Genomic DNA, 21263 nt, shown 5'->3' with positions numbered 1-21263 from the left:
ATTAGGGATGAAAACGGAACGGGAAAATCCCGTACCGTCCCGGTGCCGTATCCCGATTTTTCCCGATCGTTTTCGTTTTTTCGGGTCTTATTCGGAAACGGGATGAAAACGGTATAGCTCGAGCGAAAACGGTACCGGAAACAGTTTTATATTTTTTCGTCCGTTTTGTAATTTTCCCGTTTTTATTCGGGATATTTCCATTTTAGTCCCGTTTTTCCTTCGCGGGATAAGGCCTGAATACATGAACCCTAGCCCATGAAGGCCCATCTGTAGTTTGCCGGCCTGCTAGCATTTTCCATCTCAGACTGTCACCGTTCCGGTCATGTGTCATCCTCATCCACTCGACTCGAGCCATCCCAGCCCTCCCAGCCGCCAGCCGCCGCCCGACAGCTCCACTGCTCCAGCGCACGCCCGCCTGGCCGGCCGCTAGCCAGCGCGCTCGGCGCTCCTGCCGCTCCGCAGCTCCAGCCTCCAGCGCACGCACGCGGCACGCCTGCCCGGCCGCCCGCTAGGCCGCTAGCCAGCGCGCTCGGCGCTCCTGCCGCTCCGCAGGCCGCAGCTCCCGCTAGCCAGTAGGCAGTAGCTGCCCGCTCCGGCGCTCCCGCAGTCCCGCTCCAGCGCGCTGGCAGTCAAGCCGAAGCAGCAGGAAGGCCACACGCCATTCCGCCCGACGGCACTCGACGGCGTCCACGCCAGCAGTCGGCCCGCCGCACGCCAGGACCGCTGGTTTCCAAGGGATTTTGAGAAAATTGCAGTGGTATTTCTATTTTTCATCTATATGCTCAAATTATTATGTTGTGAACATAATAACAGGGGATTTTGCAGCATGGTTTGCCCTAAAATTCAATTATGTTGTGAACATAATAACCGGGGATTTTGCAGCATGGTTTGCCCTCAAACTCCGAAAAGTTACTTGCACTGAAGCATAAGGTAGAATGAACAATTTATCTAAACAAGTTTTCAGCCATTTGGTCTGAACAAGGCCTAACATGCTCATGCTTTTCTGTAGGCAACAATCAATATTTCAGGGCAAAAGTTCAATACTTTGGTGATTGAAAATTTTATCTTGAGGCAACCATCCAGCGTGAAAGAAGTGAGTTTGTGCAATTGTGCTATACTGAGCTTTGTGCAATTGTGATGTACGCCTGTATTGATGTGTGCGCTTTGTGCTGCTGTGTGCAGTGTGCTTTGTCCACAGCAACTAGCAAGTGAGCTTTGTGAAGTGAGGGGCAGCGCGATGCTACCAACTGGAGAAGCCCCTTCTAGCTCGAGGCCACCAGAGAAGTATCTTGGTTTAGGTCGCTTGCTCCTAGAGGCGCCGCCGCCACCTACAGTCGATGCTAAGACCGACAGCTCTACTGCAGGTAAATCTGTGATGACTATCAATCATAGCAATATATCTCTTCATTGTGATGAAAATGAAATGTTGCGATATTAACTGTCATTGTGAAGAAAATAAAATATTAGGAAGTGTTCTAGTCACTGTGATGAAAATAAAATGATGATTTTAGAAAGTGTTCATTCGAATTTCCCATGACAATGATATAATGTCATGTGTTCATTTATTTGTGTTTTTATTCAAGAATCTGTTGTAATATCTAGCACGGGAATAAGACATTGCTCATTATTGGTTCTTGTCATATTGATTCTTGTCAGGACCAAAGAGAAAGGCAAACGAAGTTCAAAGTGTTAGCTCGAGTGTACATCTTGGTGTGTCAGCATCATCTATAACACCTGCAGTAGAGGGGGTTTCTATTGGCACCGATGGCAGTGGCACACATAGACAGGAGCAGGGTGATGATGTAGCTCCAAATCCTAATGTTGTTATTGTTGATGATAGAGCAGAATCTCAGACAACTACAAAGCGGCAGAAGAAGTGCACATCTGATGTCTGGCAGTACTTTACCAAGAAAACAGATATAGTAGAGGTGAATGGGAAGAAGTATGAGCAGTGCTGGGGATATTGCAATTTTCCAAATTGCAAGTCCAAATATAGGGCTGAGAGCCATCATGGAACATCCGGATTTCGGAACCATTTGAAGTCAGCTCATAGTATAGTAAAAGGGCAGCAACAACTCAAAGTGGAAAAGGATCATGGAAAAGACATTACTTTTGTTGAGCCTTACAGGTATGATCAGGAAGCTAGTCTCAAGAAATTGTATTTGGCAATAATCATGCATGAGTATCCTTTCAATATAGTTGATCATGATTACTTTGTTGAGTTTATTAAATCATTGCGCCCTAACTTTCCAATCAAGTCTCGTGTTACTGCTAGAAAGGAAATTATGGACATATATTTGGAAGAAAAGGATAAATTGTATGCACAATTTAAAAATGTTCATTGCCGCTTTAGTGCAACCATGGATATGTGGACATCATGTCAAAATAAATCATACATGTGTGTCACCATTCATTGGATAGATGATGATTGGCATATTCAGAAGAGAATTGCGGGTTTCTTTCATGTAGAAGGATGACATACTGGTAAGAAGTTGGCACAGACCTTCTCTGAACTTATGGTCAAGTGGTACATTGAGAAGAAATTGTTTGCATTAACTTTGGACAATGCTAGTGCAAATGAAGTGGCAGTTAACGACATAATTACTGATCTGAAGGATGTTCATGCTTCTTTAGTTTGTGATGGTATATTTTTTCATGTGAGATGTGCCTGTCACATACTCAATTTGGTTGCTAGAGATGGTCTAAGTGTAATTGCAAAAACAATTGAGAAGATTAAAGCACTTGTACTAGCTGTAAAGGGCTCTCCGTTGCAGTGGGAGGAACTCATAAAGTGTGCCACTGAGTGTGGGTTGGATACAACGAAGGGTCTTTCACTTGATGTTTCAACTAGGTGGAATTCAACCTATCTGATGCTGAGGGATGCCTTGTACTACAAGCCTGCTTTTGTGAGGCTTAAGTCCTCGGATCGCCGTAGGTACGAGAAAATTTCTCCATCTTCTGATGAATGGAATTTGGCTATAACTATTTTTCAGTGCTTGATGAAATTATATGATCTTACTGAACTTCTCTCTGGTACTTTATATCCAACTGCAAATATGTTTTATAAAGATTTCTGTGAGATAAAAGAATTGCTTGGTAAATGGAAAGTTAGTGAAAGTTTCATTATTAGTGAAATGGCAACTGCTATGGATACAAAGTTTGAGAAATATTGGAATAAGTCTAGTACTGCTCTTGCAGTGGCATGCTTCCTTGATCCTAGGTACAAGAAAAAGCTTGTAGAATTTTACATGAGAAAGTTCTATGGTGGTTTGTACCAAGTTCACCTTGAAGAGTTTGTTAGTGTTGTAAAGAAGGTGTATCAATTTTACGCTAGTTCTGCACCTATATCTTCAAAGGCAAAGAGTAATGTGAATGAACCTACAAACCCAGTAGATGAGCTCATGGGAAATAGAAATGATGAACTAGAAAGCTTCTTATATGATGATTGTGGCCCTGATAGAGATGTCCTAAGTGAGTTGGACAAATACATGGCAGAGCCACTTTTGAAGCAGAGCCAATTTGATATTTTAGCATATTGGAAGAACCATACAGAAGATTACCCTATTCTTTCACGAATTGCCCGTGATATGATGGCCATACAAGTGTCAACGGTTGCTTCAGAGTCTGCCTTTAGTGCCGGTGGCCGTGTCATTGATCCTTATCGCAGCCGTCTTGATCCTGAGATGGTACAAGCATTAATTTGCACCAAAGATTGGGTAGCTGTAGGAAGAAAAGGTGATAATTTAAATAGTTTGCCATTTATAATTGTGCAATAATTGGTTATTTTCTTTGTCATTGCATATGATGTATGTGTCTTTGTTTGATTTTTTAGATTCCAAGATATTTTCTTCCATTGTGGATGATCTAGAGGTTCTAGAGACCATTTCTAATAAACGGATGCATGAGGTACTTACCATACTTATACTATCCTCTCATGGTACAAGGCTGGAGGTGCATAGAATCTCTTGGTCATTTTGATGCATGGATGTCCGAAGCTGATCACACACTCGCTCTCTAGCTATGCTCTTTTTTTTGTTTCTTCATGTACAGCCTGACTAACATGTCCTTTTTTCATGCATTGTAAAATTACAGGAGAAAGAAGAAGAAATAGCAAGTGATCCAGATGTGATGAATGATTATGAGCAGCTGTAGGCCGAGAGTGATTGAAGAATGTTTATGTTCATGTTTTGTTGTACTATTATTGTCATATGTTGACGTTGTGGTGGACTAGTGGTTCGATGTTATTATGTTAAGACTTTGTGTGGTTGTATGGATATTTGTACTATCATTCACTTATATATCTGTTTGAGACTTATTGTTTGTGTGGTTAAATATATACATGTCATCGTTATGTCATATCACATGTTATCTCACTAAGCATGGATGATGCATTTATTATAGTCATGTTAAACTTATACATGTTGACACATCTTGATGGTTTTATGGGTTTTTGTTTTCGTTGTGTTTTTCGAATCCCGACCGATACCGCCATTTTCCCTATCGAATTAGTTCGTTTTCGACCATCCAATTATGTTCCGACCGTTTCTGTTCCCGTCTATCCCGTTTTCGTTTTCGTCCGGCTGAGAAAATGTGAAAACAAAAATGGTTAGAGGGTTTTCCTGACCGTTCCCGTCTGTTTTCATCCCTACACCGGATTGTCCGGTGATCTGAAGGACGCATACATTGGACTATTTAACAGAAGGACTGTTTTTCTAGAGAAAACCAAAGTTGAACTGACTGGATTATCCGGTGACTTAAAAGAGTTATCACCAGACTATTTAACAGAAGCTTGTTATTTTTTTGAGGAAATAGATTATAACTCAGCGGACTATCTGGTGATGCTATGTGGAAGAACACCGGAGTATTTTGCAACGGCTACTCATAACTGTCAAATCAGTGTGTGGAAAAAGTTAACTCACTGGATTGTCCGGTGTTAACAGAGACGTGTGCACCAGGCCTTCCGGTGTTCACAGAAAAAGTAAGTGGTTGGGCAATGGCTAGATTTGGACCTCTAGCTTATATATACCTCCTCACTTAGTTTCATTCGTCTCTCTTGCAACTCAGAAGCATTCATACACAGTGTGTATCATCTAGAGGCAAGGGAGAGTACTTGAGGTGATTTGCAAATTCTTAATTAAAGATTAAGGACTCCATTAGTGATTCAAGAGTAGTGAGTATGCATTTAGCTGTTATTTAGGCTTGATATGGATCAAGTGAACCAGTTAGCTTATTACTCTTGGTGGTTGGTAACACCTAGCCGGTCGTGGAGATTGAAGGTGTTCTCGGTGAGCTCTTGGAGGTCTTGTGGGAGCCCTAGAAAGCTCGTGTACTTGGTTTGATGCCCGCCAATCTGAAGATGGAGAAGTGGTAATCACTAGTGAGCAATTGAGTCTTGGTGACTCAAGGGGGAAAGACATCCTTGTGTGGATGCTCCAACGAGGATTAGTGGAGAGTGCCAACTCTTCGATACATCGGGAAAAACTTGGTGTCCTCTTTCCCTACTCTTGTTACATTCCGCATTTTGTTTCTTGCATTTCCTTCTATTCCGCACTTTACTTATGTTCTATATGCTTACATGTTTGTGCTTATCATTCTAGCTTGCTTGGTCGTCTAGTTGCTTTTACTCTTTCCAGGTTAAGGTTGCTCTCTGTTCTAGAACTCGGTAGTTAATTTAGTTTTTTATTAGTGCCCTATTCATCCCTCCCCCCTCTAGGGCCATTAGATCCTTTCAACGGCTAGCACCACCACCAAAATTGAGCCCCTCCATGATTAGGGATACGCAGCCGAGGACGACAATGTGCGCCGTCATGGGGTCGCCGGAGATGAGGACTAAATCATCACCGCCTAGGGTTTTGGCACTCTTTGCGAGCACGAGCGCAAGCAAGGGGGTCTGCACCAGCAGTGCAATGCGAAGGCGAGGGATGGCCAGGGTAGGGTGAAGCATCGCTAGAGCTAGAGAAGAAGGTGGATCAGGAGGAGTGGAGTGCGTCGGGGGTGAGGTACTGAGAGGAGAGGGAGCTAACACCCTCAAATACAGAGAGGACAAGAGGAGCATCGGCGCTACCACCCAGGGCCACCACGCACGCACGAGCGAGCGAGTGGTTGTGCCGCCGCTGTTGTCCTTGCCCGCACCCACCCTAACATGAGAGGGGATTGACCACCTCTCTCCCTCACAGCTGGGTCGAAGGGTCAAGAGGACATGGGATTGGATTGGGCCGGGCTACTTGTCCTTTTGGGCCTTGAAGCGATCCAGTTTGGTCTGCTCCTTTTATTTTCCTTTCTAATTTCATTTATTTTCTTTTGCTTTTCCTTTTTGCAAATCGGAAATAAAGGGGAAAAGCCCCCTAAATTGGACAACACTTAGTACCCTTCGTTCTCAAAAAAGAATCCTTAGTACCCTGGTCCAAGTTAAGCTGCGTATAATTTTTTTTTTGGAAGAGAAACCTACACAGAGAGGTATTTGACGCGGCTCGTTAAATCAGTCATCAACCTCTGTATGTATTGCACTACACAACAACAGCAACCTTTGAATGTATTGCACTACACAACAACAACAAGATGTTCAGGAAGGAGGAGGAGGAGGAGGAGTAGAGAGAGAGAGAGAGAGAGAGAGAGAGAGAGAGAGAGAGAGAGAGAGAGAGAGAGAGAGCGGACAGGCATTGTAAGCCTCAAGGTGGAGGCTGAGTCGACGAGGGATCGAGTCCTCTGTCCCGCACCTTCCTCTGTAAGGGCTTCCAATAAAAGCCCGAGATAAAAAAGACCATGGATGTATGCAGAGCCGATCAAAGTTGGACAAGGTCCTAAACTAGTGGGAGAAACCTACAAACAAGTTTGTTATTCTGTACGCTAATTAAAGCCACATCAATTCTTAATTCAGATGATAAGATGATCCATCAGCTGTTTCACTCCCCTTTCGGCATGAAGCTCATAAATAACCCAAATCGTGGATGCACTGATCCTCTAATCTTCCATAACAAATGAAACTAACGGCGACGTGATTCACGAACTGCGCACCTGCTTCCTTCTCATCGGTCGCATACCATATATCCAGTTTCAATTGAATCAGTCATACCGTCAAATTATTGCGAGTCTCATCGATTGGATCGCGGGGAGTCTAGCTACCCCAGCTCGTAGCATGAGCTTAAGCATACAAACAAAACCGGGTCGGAAACAAATTTTATAGAATTTTGTTCAGAAAGATTCTCGTAAGACTTTATCTATACTATACATCTCGTGATTTAATAGCTGAGTTGAAAAAAAAAAGAGTGAGTGAACACGTGTCATTCGAGACGAGAGGGTCTTTTGTAGGACCGGATCCTAAAAAATTTACTTTCTCACTAGAGTCCATCTACGTTATGGATCCTTTCTCGACTAGTGCCATCCAACAAGTAGCCGCGCGCGAGTGACAACAACCGAAAGCTATATATTCATCGGAAGCGAATTTTATAAGACCGATTATTCGAAAAACCTCTCCCCTAGTACGGTACATGTTCTACTTCTTCCTTTTACTATACATGTCAGCACTTAAATTAAAGAAAAACAGTATGAATCATGTTCTGAAAGTATTTCTGTGAATGCTCCTATAATTTTCCACCCCGCCCGGACACCCGACCCAGCGCACGCCTCGCGCTCCGTGCGGTAACCCCTCCGCCCGGGCACGCATCGCAGCGTGTGCCCGCGTGGGGCCCGACCACCGACCACGATCCGTTTCCGCCACACAACGACCTCTTCCTTTTTCTTCCCCCGTGGAACACCCCATCGAGCTGAAAAAATCCGCTCCGCCTTTTGGCCCGATCCCCTCGACTGCCCGACCTTTATAAGCGCGCCTCGCACGGGACGCCTTCCGAATCAGAACCGCGCGCCCCATTGGCTCGCAACCCACTCGCACACCGGTCGTCCGCTTGGCAAAGCCTCGCTCCCGTATCCACGCGCGGCTTGTAGCTCGGTGCAGTTTGCAGCGGGCGGCCGGGATAGCACACACGAGACACGACACACACCCAGTTTGCAGTTCGGCACGTTGGAGGCACGAGGCGGAGCGTTGGTTGGGATGGACACCGCGGACAGAGTCGGGGACGGCGGTGGAGGCCGCGGGCGTGGGCGGAGATGGAAGGGGTTGAGCGCGGGCTCCGCGGAGAGGCAGCTAGCGCTAGTTTTAGAAGACGCGCCGGCGGCCGCATTACTCCGGCCCATGAAGAAGATCCGCAGCCCCGACCGCCTCCAACGCTCGGTGTCCTCGCTGTCGTCGGTCCCTGCCTCCCCTGACTCGTCCTCTGTTTCCAATCCCATGTCCCCGCCTGCCACATCGCTGCCATCGACGCGACATATATTTCCGTTCGCGTACGATCCGGCCCCGGCTGCATCGACGGCGGCGGCGGCGGGGGCGCCAAGGCTCCTGCCGCTGTTGCAGTACGCCAGCGTGTACCAGCAGCCTCTGCCGCCGCAGCAACAGCAACCTTTGCAGCACCAGCAGATGATATCGTTCGGCAACGGCCAGCAGCAGCAGTTCGGGGCGGCGTCTCCTCTGTTCCCGCCGCAGTTCGTGGCGCCGGAGGTGCATCAGCAAATGCTGCTGCGCTACTGGAGCGAGGCACTGAACCTGAGCCCCCGCGGATTTCGTGACGGGGCCGTGCCGCCGGCGCTGTACCAGCATCTGCTGCGTGCGCCGGGGCCGCCAAAGCTGTACCGCGGCGTGCGGCAGCGCCACTGGGGAAAGTGGGTGGCGGAGATCCGCCTCCCGCGGAACCGCACGCGGCTGTGGCTCGGCACCTTCGACACCGCCGAGGACGCCGCCATGGCGTACGACCGCGAGGCCTTCAAGCTCCGCGGCGAGAACGCGCGGCTCAACTTCCCCGACCTGTTTCTTGGCAAAGGCCGCGTCGGGGGGAGCGGACGCACCAGCGCCAGCGCAGTGGCGTCGTGCTCCTCCTCCACCTCCTCTAATCCGCCGACGCCGGACGAGATTCGCACGAAGCAAGCTCAGCAGCATCACGGAGAACCGTCCAACAGTGAAGCAAAGCCCTTGCTCCCTGCATCAGAGCAGGAAAAGAACTCGGAACCCGAACCAAATCCTCAGCTCCAGACAGCAGATCAACAAGGTTGCGACGGCAACACGGCCATGTTCCAGCCATCGGTGACGTCCGGCGGCGTGTGGGATCCCGCCGACGAGGCGTGGTTCAGCACCTGGGGGCCAGGCAGCTCAGTCTGGGACTACGACATGGACAACGCTCATGGCTTCTTCCTCCAGTCTCGCTTCGCCGGTGAGCCGTCCGGCATGGACTACGGGTCCAGCGCGCCGGAAGTCCCCGTGACACCAGCACCGGCGGCAGGGACTGCCATGGCAACTACTGCCACGTTTTCTCTTCCTCCTCCTCCGCCTCCCCACAGTCCAACCTACATGTGGAAGGACTGAACTCGCATGCCCATCTCTGATCGTCACACGCAACCTTCGCACACAGGAAGTAATTAGGATGCGGGATGCGCACAGGTTGCAGGTTTTAAGAGACAGCTTGTGGCATCGCGCAGTATGATCGCATTCATATAACAGGAGCATCTGAAGGACCTCCCTTTTATCTGGACCTTTCTCTCTGACCACTTTCCTCCTGAAAAACCACAAGGAATCCCGGCTGCATTTTTGAGGCTGCGACAGGGATAGCCTATATTTCAATCGCCATCCTTGTTGATCTTTCCATGACGATTCATGCTTCCAACATGATCTTTAGTATTTCTAGCATGTTTCCTAGCTAGCTAGTGCACACATCCGATCATCTGTTTGCCGAAGATTTGTTGTTGCATGTAGTAGTCTGTCTTCGTGGATCTCCTAAAGGCTTGGAAGGAGGAGACGGGTTTTAAGCTCTCCTCTGCTCTTTACTTGATGTTTATGTTTACCGCGCTTACTGCACTCCGCACAATAAATATACGATTGTAAGTGTGCGCGCTCGTATGTGTCTTGATTTGGAAATATTTATGTAACTGCCAAGTACTTTTATGTAGAATCCGTTTTATGATTAATGAATCTGCAGTTGCTGAATGAATTGCTGAAGCACTCTTTTCTCCTCTCTCCTCGAATGCATCATGTCCGCGAGTTTTAACAGAGCAGCTGAGAGCATGACCACATTTCGGAGCGTCTGAAATATGATGCACTGATGCATGTCGCTAGATCGACAAACATGCCCTATTCAACCAAGAAACCGATCCGGCAAGATTATCAGGCCTGGCCGAAAAAGGATCCAATACTACGAGTAAATCTGAGCCCAGTAACTGGAAAATTAGGTTCTAGTTAGCCCAACAACAAAGCCCAAACATGCACTTCGAGCCGAATTAGAAGGTTATGAGTGGGAAATGCAAAATCGTATGGACATACACATATAGCTTATCTTAGACGTATATTTCTTTCGATACACACATCTTAATTCTTCTTATCTATTTTATAATTTTTTTACCTACTTCTTCAATACAAATCTCAACATAAAAATAAACCATATGTATGTATCCCGGTAAGAAAAATTCTCTCCCCATTGTTATAGGTGGAGTGCAGAGAGCTCAAATGCAATCTGGTGATACATGCCACCGCAGGGAATCTAGAATCTCCCAACTGAAAAGCTCTACCACAAAAAGTCCAACCCGTTGCCACTAATCACGATTACAGCAACAGAAAGTAGCTTTCGTCGTTCCTCAACTACAGTATCGCAAGGCAAACTAAGGGTGTTTTTCTGATTACGATGTTAATCCAGTCGATCCCTTTCCTCTGACAGGCTCTTAGGCCTTAGAGGGGGAGGGGATCCGGTGGATCTTCATCTGGTGTAGCCTATAGAGTAGTTTAGAGCTTGTATATTGTAGTTTTTGTTTAGTTTAGTGGAGGACTAGGGTTCTAGGTGGAGTCATCGGTGATGGCTCCTCACCGGGTTTTGCTTCTCCTACTGGTCTTTAGCAAGCTCGGTGGGTTCTGCTTTAACTTTGATAATGATCATGGTAGGTTGCTTGTAAAGTATGTCTATATATGTGTGGCGTCGGAGAAGGATGTTTTTGTCTCTAGGTTTGCTTTATCTCTATGTATGTGTTCCTAGGCTGCTGTTGCTATGCTTAGTTGTCGTAGGTAGGTTTTATCCTCTGGGTTGCTGATGGCCTCATTGGCGATGCTAATTCTTGGTTCTGGGCTATTGATTTACTCAACAGCACTAATGTTCTAGTCTGCCACGACGACGAAAATGATGATCGACGTTTCTTCACCCGTTCTTTCGCATGCGAAACCTCCTCAATTCACATGTTTCTACTGCGGTCGATCAACAATGCTTGAAGTCTTCGTTGTGTCTTGATAATACCTATACTCCTTCTCATCTTCATCGGTTGTTCTGGCGACGGCGATCCAACGACATAGGTGGAAGATGTATAGGTGTACTATGGTTGTACTTTTATCGTTTTTAAAATCCGGATGTACTGTTCATTGCTTTAATGATATATCCATCCCCTTCGCCAAAAAAAAAAAAGAGTCCAACCCGTTCGTTGCCAATCATGTCGCAGTCGCGCCCGCCGTCCCCGATGCTCTCCGTCCCGGAGAAGAAGACCGCCGCCGCCGAGCTATTCCGCGATCGCCACTTCTTCAACTCCGCCTCCTTTTCCGACATCCGCGACGCCCGCGCGGCGCTTTCCGCCGCAACCCCAAACCCCCAGGATCAGGCGCCCGCCTTCCGCCGCGCCCTCCTCCTCCGCTACCACCGGCTCCTCTTCTCCGCGCGGGACGACCCCTGCGCCTTCGACGAGACGCTCGCCTTCACCTGGCACGACGCCTTCCGGCCTCACCTCAGGCACGCCTCCGCGTCCCTGCGCTTCGAGAAGGCCGCCCTCGTGTTCAACGTCGGCGCCGCCTCCTCGAGGATCGCGACGGCCGTGGTCCGCGAGACGGAGGGCGGGGTCAAGGCGGCGTGCGCGGAGTTCCAGCGGGCTGCGGGAGCGTTCCGGGCGGTGGGTGAGATGATGGAGGGGGAGGAGGGGGCGACGGTGGATATGAGCCCGCAGGCCGCGTTGATGCTGGAGCGGCTCATGCTCGCGCAGGCGCAGGAGTGCTGCTTCGAGCGCGCTCTCGCCGCGGGGACGTCGCCGGCGGCATGCTCCAAGGTGGCCAGGCAGGTGAGATTGGCTGCCCTGTGTTATGTATCCCACTGGCATTGCACTTGCTATGTCTCCGTTGGGGTTCCACTGCACCGTGGTAGCACAAATCACAATTTTTGCTAATTCTATTATTCAGTTAGTGCTACTCCGTGATCCATATGCAGTGCCATGAAAATTTTACTATCTCAAGATGAAAAATATCATGGTGGTTGGGAGAATATGTTAAGAATGCTTATTGGTGTTGAGTGAACGAGGAATTAAAGGTAGGAGTCTTCCCCAGTAGTTTCGTCAGGTAGGTCAAGGAATCTTAACTGGAAATATGCATGTTGTGTTTACAGTGAATCATGGACACTCTAGGTGTGCTAGAGCGTGCAAAGGTGATGTTTTGGAAATTGCCATTACTTTGTAGTTAGTGCCAGTTGCAGTATCCAAATTATTCTCTCCCCATTATATCTTCATAGAAATAAGGCCTGAGTTCCAGCTCTGGTGGTCTTGAATCTACCAGGGATCAGAGCTACTTCCATCGATGATCATGAATATGTATCAGAAGATGTGAATTAGGGTTAATGACTCCGAGTAATTGATGAATTTTCTCTGTTTGTTGAATTGTAGTAATAGAAGTATGGCTTGTTATAATTTCTCTGGTACCTCTATGTGCCTTACAACCATTCTTCATCCCCCAGACAAATTTCTTAAGAGATACAAAAGGCAAACATGAGGCCAGTTATGAATTAATACACAAGCAGCCTCACAGGTACTGCATAATCAGAAGGAAAAAAAAAACTGCCATGGTATTTGCTTTGCATGTCTCAGTTCAGCATTTGTTACCTCTTACCATCCTCCATATTATATATCAAATCTAAGAGTTTTTTTACTAGTTAAAACCAACGAATACTATCAGAAAGATTTAATACTAGTTGCAGATTGGTAGGAGTATCTATCTGATTTTCGTGGGATCATTGGACTGTTTACGAAAATGAAGCCATATTAGACTGCTTCATTGTGCCTCTGGTTACTTGTCAAATCAAATGCTTTCATTGTGCCTCTGGCAGCTGCCAATCTTTCAGACCTGTGCTGCTCAATTTGCTGTTGCTAGGAATGTCGCAGATTTACTTCCATAATCACTGCAAGATTTGTTGCAAAGTGAATGGTGAGTTGCGAAGTTGGCTAAACATGTGAGATTTAGGTCCATTGGTTATGAGTTTATGACTGCCTAGTATCCATCCTGAGTGCGAATCTGATGTCATATTATTCTTCCAATGATATTTTTTTCCAGGTTGCCATGTCAGCATTCCACGAAAATAATAACTGTATTATATTTCTTGGATTAAGAAAACACTGAACTAAAAAAGATCCCTTTGTAAAAGGCATCAAAAGTTCTAGGATTGAACCAGCAGGTTTGTATAAGTTTTGCGACCTTGGAATAAATCCTTGGAGAATCACAGGTTACTCTTTCCCTTATTTACTTAATGGGATAAAGATCATAGAGAGAGACCTGTGGCGAGCGTGAAGCTAGAACAGCGCTTAGAGAAGAGGGTGGGTACAGGAAACACAGTTAAGAGAGGGAGAGGAACCTGAGGGATTTTGAACTCATTTATCTTGGGATGCCCTATGTGGTGAATGTTCTCTCAACATTATTTAAACCTATCAACAATTTTTGAAACATGGCAACAATTTCAGAACCTAGTTGAACATTTTTTGAAGCCTGTCAACAATTTTCGAAACCTAGTTCAACATTTTTTTAAACCTAGTTCAATAATTTCTGAAACCTATTTCAACAATTTTCTGAACCTACTTCAACAATTTTTAAAAACTGGTTCAACAATTTTTGTAGCCTTTCAACAGTTTTTTTAGCCAAAAAGGGGAAGTGGTCAGTTAGACAAAAAAAAAAGTTAGCCCAAAAAAGGAAAAAGAATCTGTTAGCCAAAATAGAAAGTTAACCAAAAAAACAAAGTTTTCACTAGATCAAGATCTCGTGAACGTTCACTACTTAGCATTCTCCTTTGTCTTTGCTTCATTCATGGAAGGGATAATCTAAAAGTTGGAAACAATCCATAAGGAAATGTAAAGGACAATAACAAACCAAAAACAAATAACTAACTCGGAAACGATCTTAATCCCTAAATTGATGTTGCTACTGCTTCGGATTGTATCTTTCCTAGTGTCACTAATGACTGTAGATGACAGATTCTTTTCTACCATGTCATTGAAGTGGCAAACTGAATACCATTTTGCATATATTTGTAGGTTGCTTAACTGTCAAATATTTTATTATGTTTCTTACATAGAAATACATCGTTTTCTGGAAATAGCAAACCCTTATGTGTCTGGCTTTATGCAGGCTGCCCTATACTATGATGAAGCGTATGCTGCACTTGTTGCCCCTCCACTACAGAACCACTTTGAAAGATCTTGGGTATCTCAAATCCAATTGAAAGCTGCTCAGTTCAATGCAGAAGCTTGCTATAGGTACGCTATTGAACTCCATGAGAAGACCGAAATTGGTGAGGAAATAACTCGACTGCAGGTTGGAATTAATGCAATTGTGGATGCTAAGAGAACCGCCAGGGGAGCCCCTGGGCCCCTTTATGATTCTGCTTCCAAACTAGAACAAGATATGAACCGGAGCTTGGAGAGGGCAGTAAATGAGAATAATCGCATCTACCTTATTCGAAGCCCGGCTGCCAAATCCCTGGCTCCTTTGCCAGCAGCTTCACTTGTCCGTCCTGCGTCCCTGAGTGAGATCCTAGATGCAAAGACAGAAAATGGCCCTCAACCTTCGGAAACGAGTGCTTTGAGGTTGTGAAACTATAGAATGACACGTGCATTACTGCATTTGCACTTTAAGATTGTCTGCTGCCGCCAAATTGCTATTCTTCTTCCTGTAAAGTTTCGTGTTCACTCGCTCGGATTAGCAGGGGATCTGCTAAAGAAACATTATAGAATAGCACCCTTTGATGAGAGATATGAGCAAGAGGCTTCAAACTTGCTATCTACATGGTGTAGTTAAAGGGCCAATAAAAAGTCGTTTTCTTGCTTGGTTTTTATACGATTTTTTGAGCAACTAGCGCGAAAGCTTTTTGGCTAGCTTTTATATGACTGACTTATATGATCTCATTCTTTTGCTGGAAGTGTAAATAGGTGCACGATCCCGTCCTTGGAATTTATGTGGAGATGCAACTAGGATTTGCCGTGACATGTTTGTGATATGCTATCATGGGCCATATGGATGTCCATGGATCCAAGAATTCAACGTTTTGTTGGTAGTTCCTATTGTTTGGTGCTCTTGAGTGCTCATCCGCCCACGGGCTTCTGTAAGCCTGTGGCGTCGAAGTTTTAGGGAAGCCGAGTTATGCCCTGTGTGTTCCAATGGTAATTTGTTTTCTTGCTACTGTTTCAGTGTAGCAAAGGCACCGGCTGTCAGTCTGTCACCCGTTCGGAGCTCGAAGCTGCACTGCTAGATCACTGTTCGCAGTTTTCTGATTGATTGTTTCTTCCTTCCGTCCCCAACTTCCAGGTTAGCCTGGTAATTCATGGAATCTTTGGCACTCCGCAGTCTGGACGGCAATGCCGGAACCAAGAAGCCACTGTCCATAGTGTTATGCTGCATGCAGTGGCGGGTGCAGAGGAAACAGGCAGGGGCTGTTCACCTCTCCCCCCCCCCCTCCTCTTACTCTTCTTCTCCCTATTTCTTCTTCCTCTTCCTCATCCATGACAAAAAAAAAAATGTTTGGGGTCTGCATGAAAGTTCAGGGCAGCTTGTTATGGCCTGTTTGTTTCAGCTAGAGATTCTGAAAAGCAGCTTATAAAAGCTGGATTGTTAAAAGCTGGATTGTGAAAAGCTTTTAGACTGTAGATTCTAAAAAAATTTAATGGACAGTTTAGTAAAATGGACTTTCACAATCTATCAAAAACTGAGGAAAACCAGCTTCTCAGATTCTCACAATCCAACCAGCAGATTTTAAAAAGCTATAACCAAAAGCTGCCTGTTTGTTTCAGCTTCGGATTATAAAAGCTGAAAGTCAGAATCCGAAGCTGAAACAAACAGGGCCTCAGTTTCCTGGACACTGGCTTCACTCTCGGTTCACGCTTCGCTCGTGGTACTGGTCTACTGGACAGTGATACAGTCCCAGGTAGTAACGTCAACTGGGGACGTCCAGGCAGATGCTGGTGATTTTTCAAATCCTACTGTATCTGCGCAAATATCCGATCCAACCGCGGGAGGAATGGCGAATGGATTTGCGCGTGCGTTGTCAACACGAGCAACCCCGGCGGCAAGCGGCCAAACAGAGCCGGAGTCAGGTGGCGAGTCGAGTCGTAGGAAGCGTGAACTGTGAAGGGTAAGAAGTCCTGTCCATCGCCTGTTTGGCTCGGCCACGGCGAGCAAGCACAGCCAGGCGTGCACTCCCGCCTTATCCAGTTGATTTCGTGCCCGATGCCGTGCTATTCGCCAAGTTCTCAGGAATTCAGCATTGCGGGAACCAAAGCATCCACCTCACCTCGGCGGGCGAAACCTTACGCAACTCGCAGTGCCGCGCGCCTCTTTCTCTGTAGTTCTACCCGCTCCTCCACCTATCGTTGCCCTGCTTCTATCCTCTCCTTGCCTCTCTCGCGCCCACCACCTGTTCGACCCAGCTCCCCATCCTCCGCCCGCCCGGCCGCCGCATCCCCCAATGACGACCGCCACCGCGTCCGTGGCGCCGCCCTCCACCTCCACCTCCTCGGTCCTCCTCCGTCGCCGCCTCCCCTCCCCGGCGCCGGCGTCCGCCTTCGCCCGCCGCCTCGGCCCGCCCCGCCGCGCGCGCCTCCTCATCCAGGTCACCCTCGCCAGCGAGGTGTCCTCGGACGACGTGGCCGCCGAGGAGGCCGCGGCCGCGCCCAAGATCGGCAGGCGCGTGCGCGTCACGGCGCCGCTCCGCGTCTACCACGTCGTCAAGGCGCCCGACCTGGACATCCAGGGCATGGAGGGCGTCGTCAAGCAGTACGTGGGCGTCTGGAAGGGCAAGCGCATCACGGCCAACCTCCCCTTCAAGGTCGAGTTCCACCTCACCGTCGAGGGACAGCCCAAGCCCGTCCGGTTCTTCGTCCACCTCCGCGAGGACGAGTTCGAGTTCGTCGGCGACGAATGATCGAGGAGTGCGCGCCTGTGGACAAGTAAGCGGACCGCCGTTCTTATAGAATAACCATGGCCGCGGTGGTGGCGTATGTATATTGTTCCGGCCTGCAGTGACAGGGGTGCAACAGGGTAGGAACTTGGAAGGCATGGCAAGTAAGTTGATTGCTTGCTTGCTGTTATGCTGCTCTTCCTCCTCCTTCGGTTCAACATCTATTTTGTCAGATGAGCGGAATTGTTCGGATGATGATGATTGATAGTTGTAATGGTGATAATTTTGTTGCTGCTTATTTGATATGCTTGGTGCTTAGTTATTTTGCTGATTATTCCAAGAATTTTGTTTGTCTGATTGGTATGACATCAGTATTGCGACTAGGTATATGTGTCCTCGGACTATTAAATCCGGGATGTTTTATATTTAGGATGCCATACTTTTGTTAGCAGGAATTTGGTTAGGCAAGTATAGCTTTTTGGCGTTGCGAGAAGCATTTGGAGCATCATGCTATATAGGAAAATTTCGATTCGGCTCCTTTCACTTGACATCAAACTGCTGTGTTGTATATGATTTGATAGTTTAAGCTACGAATTTTGCTGACCTGTTCTGTTCAACATCATGAATTCAAGCTAAAATGACTATGCTTGGTTCACTAAAAAGAATTTCTACCCAAAGGCTTGGGTCTTCAGACGGATCACTAAAAAAGAAGCTTGGAACACAAGAGGCATTTTATATACCCAAAAGCCCTGGGTCTTCAGATTGCTTTCAAAGCTTCTTTGTATACCCAAAGATATACATCAGTATTGCTTTCAATTCATTTAACTGTTCTGTTCGACAATTATATGATTTGAAAGCTAATCTAATCCTGGGTAGAAAGTTAGAAACTGCACTATCAGTTTCAGTTTGTGATGTTTTCTATATCTTAAGTTGAGAACCTCAAGAAGTCAAGATGCTATCAGATGGCACGGAAAATTGGAATAAAAGTTGTAACATATCTCCACATGTAAGCTAGCATTGTTCAGTATATAGCATGTTCTAATTTGCTTGTGCTTTGATTGTTCTGTCGGAGACATGATATCTTGTTTTGGTAATTTCTTTGATTTGGAATTGGACGAAAATATCCCATAGAGCTATATGAGTTATTGGGTGTAAAATGTATACAGAATTGCATTGATATTAAGGTCATGAAAAAAGAACTCTCATTCTGATCCAGCTTTCTTTATACGATTACCTGTGCGCTGCAAACCAACCATCGGCATATATCCTGATCTGGAGGAAACAAAACGTTTAAAATATTCCAGCATCAATGTCTTCAATGTTACTACGAACAAATTATGTTGCAACAAAACTTGCAAGAACTTTTGGACTCAAATGTACGTGATGGCAAAAAATGGTGAATGGGTTGGAACTTCGAATTCAACATGTGAAACTTGCTCGCATGATTTGTAGAACTATCAAGCAAGATCTACATTCTCTACAAAATTTGAAATTGTTGGCTAGAATAGCGAGGGAAAAGATGAGGCAGAGTGAGGCCAATAATTTGGATAACAGTTTTCCTGGTCATCTCATAGTATAACAACTAACAAGAAGCATCTTACTCAGTGTTAATATATAATATTGTTCTTTTGCTCAAAGGGATATTGCAGATTGTACGGATCAAACTTGACATTTTTTAAGGAGACTTGATATTTTAGTTTTGCGCACTGCTGCTTGAGGAATGCCGAATGCGGCTCCCGGTACCACTTTGGCCTCGAGGGCGTCGGCAGATGGAGATAAGGGGCTTCATATGGCCGTTGCCAGCGTATTTTATAGAGGAGAGGATGGACGTTAGGGCTCAATCTTGATAGAATCGAGCCCGTGCTGCATTCCAGCCCAGCCTTCATTGCCTTTCGGCCCAACTTAGTGCGAGGCCCACAATAAGCTCACGACATGAACGTACTCGTACGCTTCAATGGGCCGGATCGGTGCAAGGCCTATGACCTAGGCTATGTGTCGTTGTTTAGTTTTCGCCTCCCTTCAAATCCCAAAAAATACTTTTCGCCGAGAACGAGCGCGTAGCTTGGTGGTTCGGGGTGACGTTGCTCGCCCCACCCGCCTGGGTTCAATTCCTGGATCGACCTAGATGGCTCACCGGAGATTTATTCCCTAATAGGGTACAAATGTGTGCATGTTCCCGTGCACTGAGGTCTCGAGCATCCCAATCTCTTCCTAGTGTGTGTGTGCGTGTTGTATGAGTGTGGAGTGCGTGGATAGTGTACGTCTCCTTCTACTCCCTCAAAAAATACTTTTCGCCTCTCTTCGCAGTACAGATAGTTAAACCACAGGCGAAGTGCTTTATGATGGCCCCATGATATTGCATCTCTGCATAGCAAGGTAGTGACAAGACAACTAATGCCAAAACGATGCTCCCGTAGCTGTAGGCCTGTGCAGTGTGCACTATTTGGCGGTTGAATATGTTTCAGCTTCAAGCAGATCGTAGTCACAGAGGTGAATTGAAAGTGCATCTAGCCCTTATGTGTTATTTTGATAATTAATGACAATACCTATGGACTAACTATTTTGTTGAGAATTGTTAGTAAGATGTTCCATAGGTGATGCATCGAGGAGTGATATACATCAAGATCAATGAGCTCTAGGTAATGCTCGGCTAAGTGATGATAATACCTATGAACTAACAATGATGTTGAGAATTATTATTAGGTTATTCCATAAGAGATGCATAAAAAAATAAAGTATGAATTCATTAAGAAATACCATAAGTTCAAAGAATTGCATCAAAGTTATTGAGATCTTATGATGTTCATAAAAAGAAGTTTGTAGAATGAAGGCTAAGTTACTTGTAGAGATCAAGTAACTAAGGTATACCATTATCAATATAGATTTATAAACTAATTTATGTGCTTTGTGCTTGAGAGTGAGTTGCAATTAGGATCCATAAGAAGACATAAGTTGAATTAAAATCATATATGCCAATAATGAAGAATAAGATCGGACTTCATATATAATAAAGTTAATTTATTTAAGATGTCGGATACGAAATAATTTTCTATGTTAAGATGGTGAAGAGCAAGTAAGACTCGATTGCGATTGACTATCCGGTAGTGAAGGGCAAACAAATGGCTTGGTGCCGAAGGACCAAGACAATGGTGAAGAGCGAGTGAAGAGTTTGTGCCAATGTACCGTATGTAACCATGGGAAGCTATAGGTGACTCGCATCAATCATATGTAGAATCAAGAAGAGATGAAGTGAAGATTACATGGAAATTGAGAACCATCGAGGTTTAAAAGAAAGAAGCGGTACTTAAAAGTATTCAAAGGCTCAAATTGTTTCAAACAAGTTTTACATTTGAATTTGAGTATATGTATGCTGCACTTTTAAAAGGGATGCAACGTAAAGCTAATTGTTGTGTTTCAGTGCTCAAGAGTTTTCTAACCAACCCAAAGTGAGAGTTAGCTCAAGGAGCCCGGTACGAAAAATGCGGAAGTATCCGAATTAGATTTTAGAGTGTTCCTAGTTTGATCCATTGTGTTTGAGGTCATGAATTCAATTGGGATGTGTATCCCTCTTAATAATCTTTCCATGGAGTTCAAAATTGTCGAAATCGAACTTCGGGATCAAAAGTTATCGTAGTTTTTCAAGGGTCGGTTCTGTTGAACTCTAAGGTTCCAGGTGGAATTCGGATTTTTCGGGTTCCGGACCCTCCGGATGAGGCTCCGGCTTGGGGTCTCGGTTTGGGCCTTCTTTAGTTGACTCGAATATTCTGTGTTGACCTGGATACTCTGAGGGTGTTCTGTCCGGAGTCTCTGGGATGAGCTCTGACCAGGGGTTTCGGTTAAGCATTCTAATGTCAATTCGGAGTCTCCGGATTGATCCGAATACTCCGAGTCAGTTAAAAAAGCTGTGTAACGGCTAATTTTTGGGGGTTGAGTATATATACCCTTGCACCCACATCCTTTGTTGATGCTGAAAGAGCACGAAAAAGAACATCTTCTAGAGCAAAAAGAACTCTCACTCCAATCTAATGTGTGATATGAGAAGAAAAATGAGTT

General features: G+C 45.9%; 3 protein-coding genes and 1 long non-coding RNA gene across 4 annotated transcripts; all 4 read left to right on the top strand.

The window, feature by feature from the left end:
* Positions 1 to 846: 846 nt before the first annotated feature.
* On the top strand, positions 847 to 1271 carry LOC133917615 (uncharacterized). Its single transcript, XR_009909704.1, has 3 exons — positions 847 to 930; positions 1010 to 1093; positions 1183 to 1271. It is a non-coding gene; the product is annotated as an uncharacterized LOC133917615 (long non-coding RNA).
* A 6499-nt stretch (positions 1272 to 7770) lies between these two features.
* On the top strand, positions 7771 to 10319 carry LOC133919394 (ethylene-responsive transcription factor ERF054-like). Its single transcript, XM_062363772.1, has one exon. It carries the CDS (start codon positions 8048 to 8050, stop codon positions 9407 to 9409), a length of 1362 nt encoding a protein of 453 aa, XP_062219756.1. The 5' UTR covers positions 7771 to 8047; the 3' UTR covers positions 9410 to 10319.
* A 1140-nt stretch (positions 10320 to 11459) lies between these two features.
* LOC133919393 (vacuolar-sorting protein BRO1-like) lies at positions 11460 to 15152 on the top strand. The gene is made up of 2 exons (XM_062363771.1): positions 11460 to 12123; positions 14447 to 15152. The coding sequence occupies exons 1-2, from the start codon at positions 11509 to 11511 to the stop codon at positions 14909 to 14911; spliced, it is 1080 nt and encodes a 359-aa protein (XP_062219755.1). The 5' UTR covers positions 11460 to 11508; the 3' UTR covers positions 14912 to 15152.
* A 1397-nt stretch (positions 15153 to 16549) lies between these two features.
* Positions 16550 to 17544, top strand: LOC133919392 (ferredoxin-thioredoxin reductase, variable chain). Its single transcript, XM_062363770.1, has one exon. It carries the CDS (start codon positions 16779 to 16781, stop codon positions 17232 to 17234), a length of 456 nt encoding a protein of 151 aa, XP_062219754.1. The 5' UTR covers positions 16550 to 16778; the 3' UTR covers positions 17235 to 17544.
* Positions 17545 to 21263: the final 3719 nt, after the last annotated feature.

The sequence above is a fragment of the Phragmites australis genome, chromosome 5, assembly GCF_958298935.1.
Source record: "Phragmites australis chromosome 5, lpPhrAust1.1, whole genome shotgun sequence".
Lineage (NCBI taxonomy): Eukaryota > Viridiplantae > Streptophyta > Magnoliopsida > Poales > Poaceae > Phragmites > Phragmites australis.
Note: the sequence above shows the minus strand (reverse complement) of the source record. Positions and strands in the feature narration are given on the sequence as shown.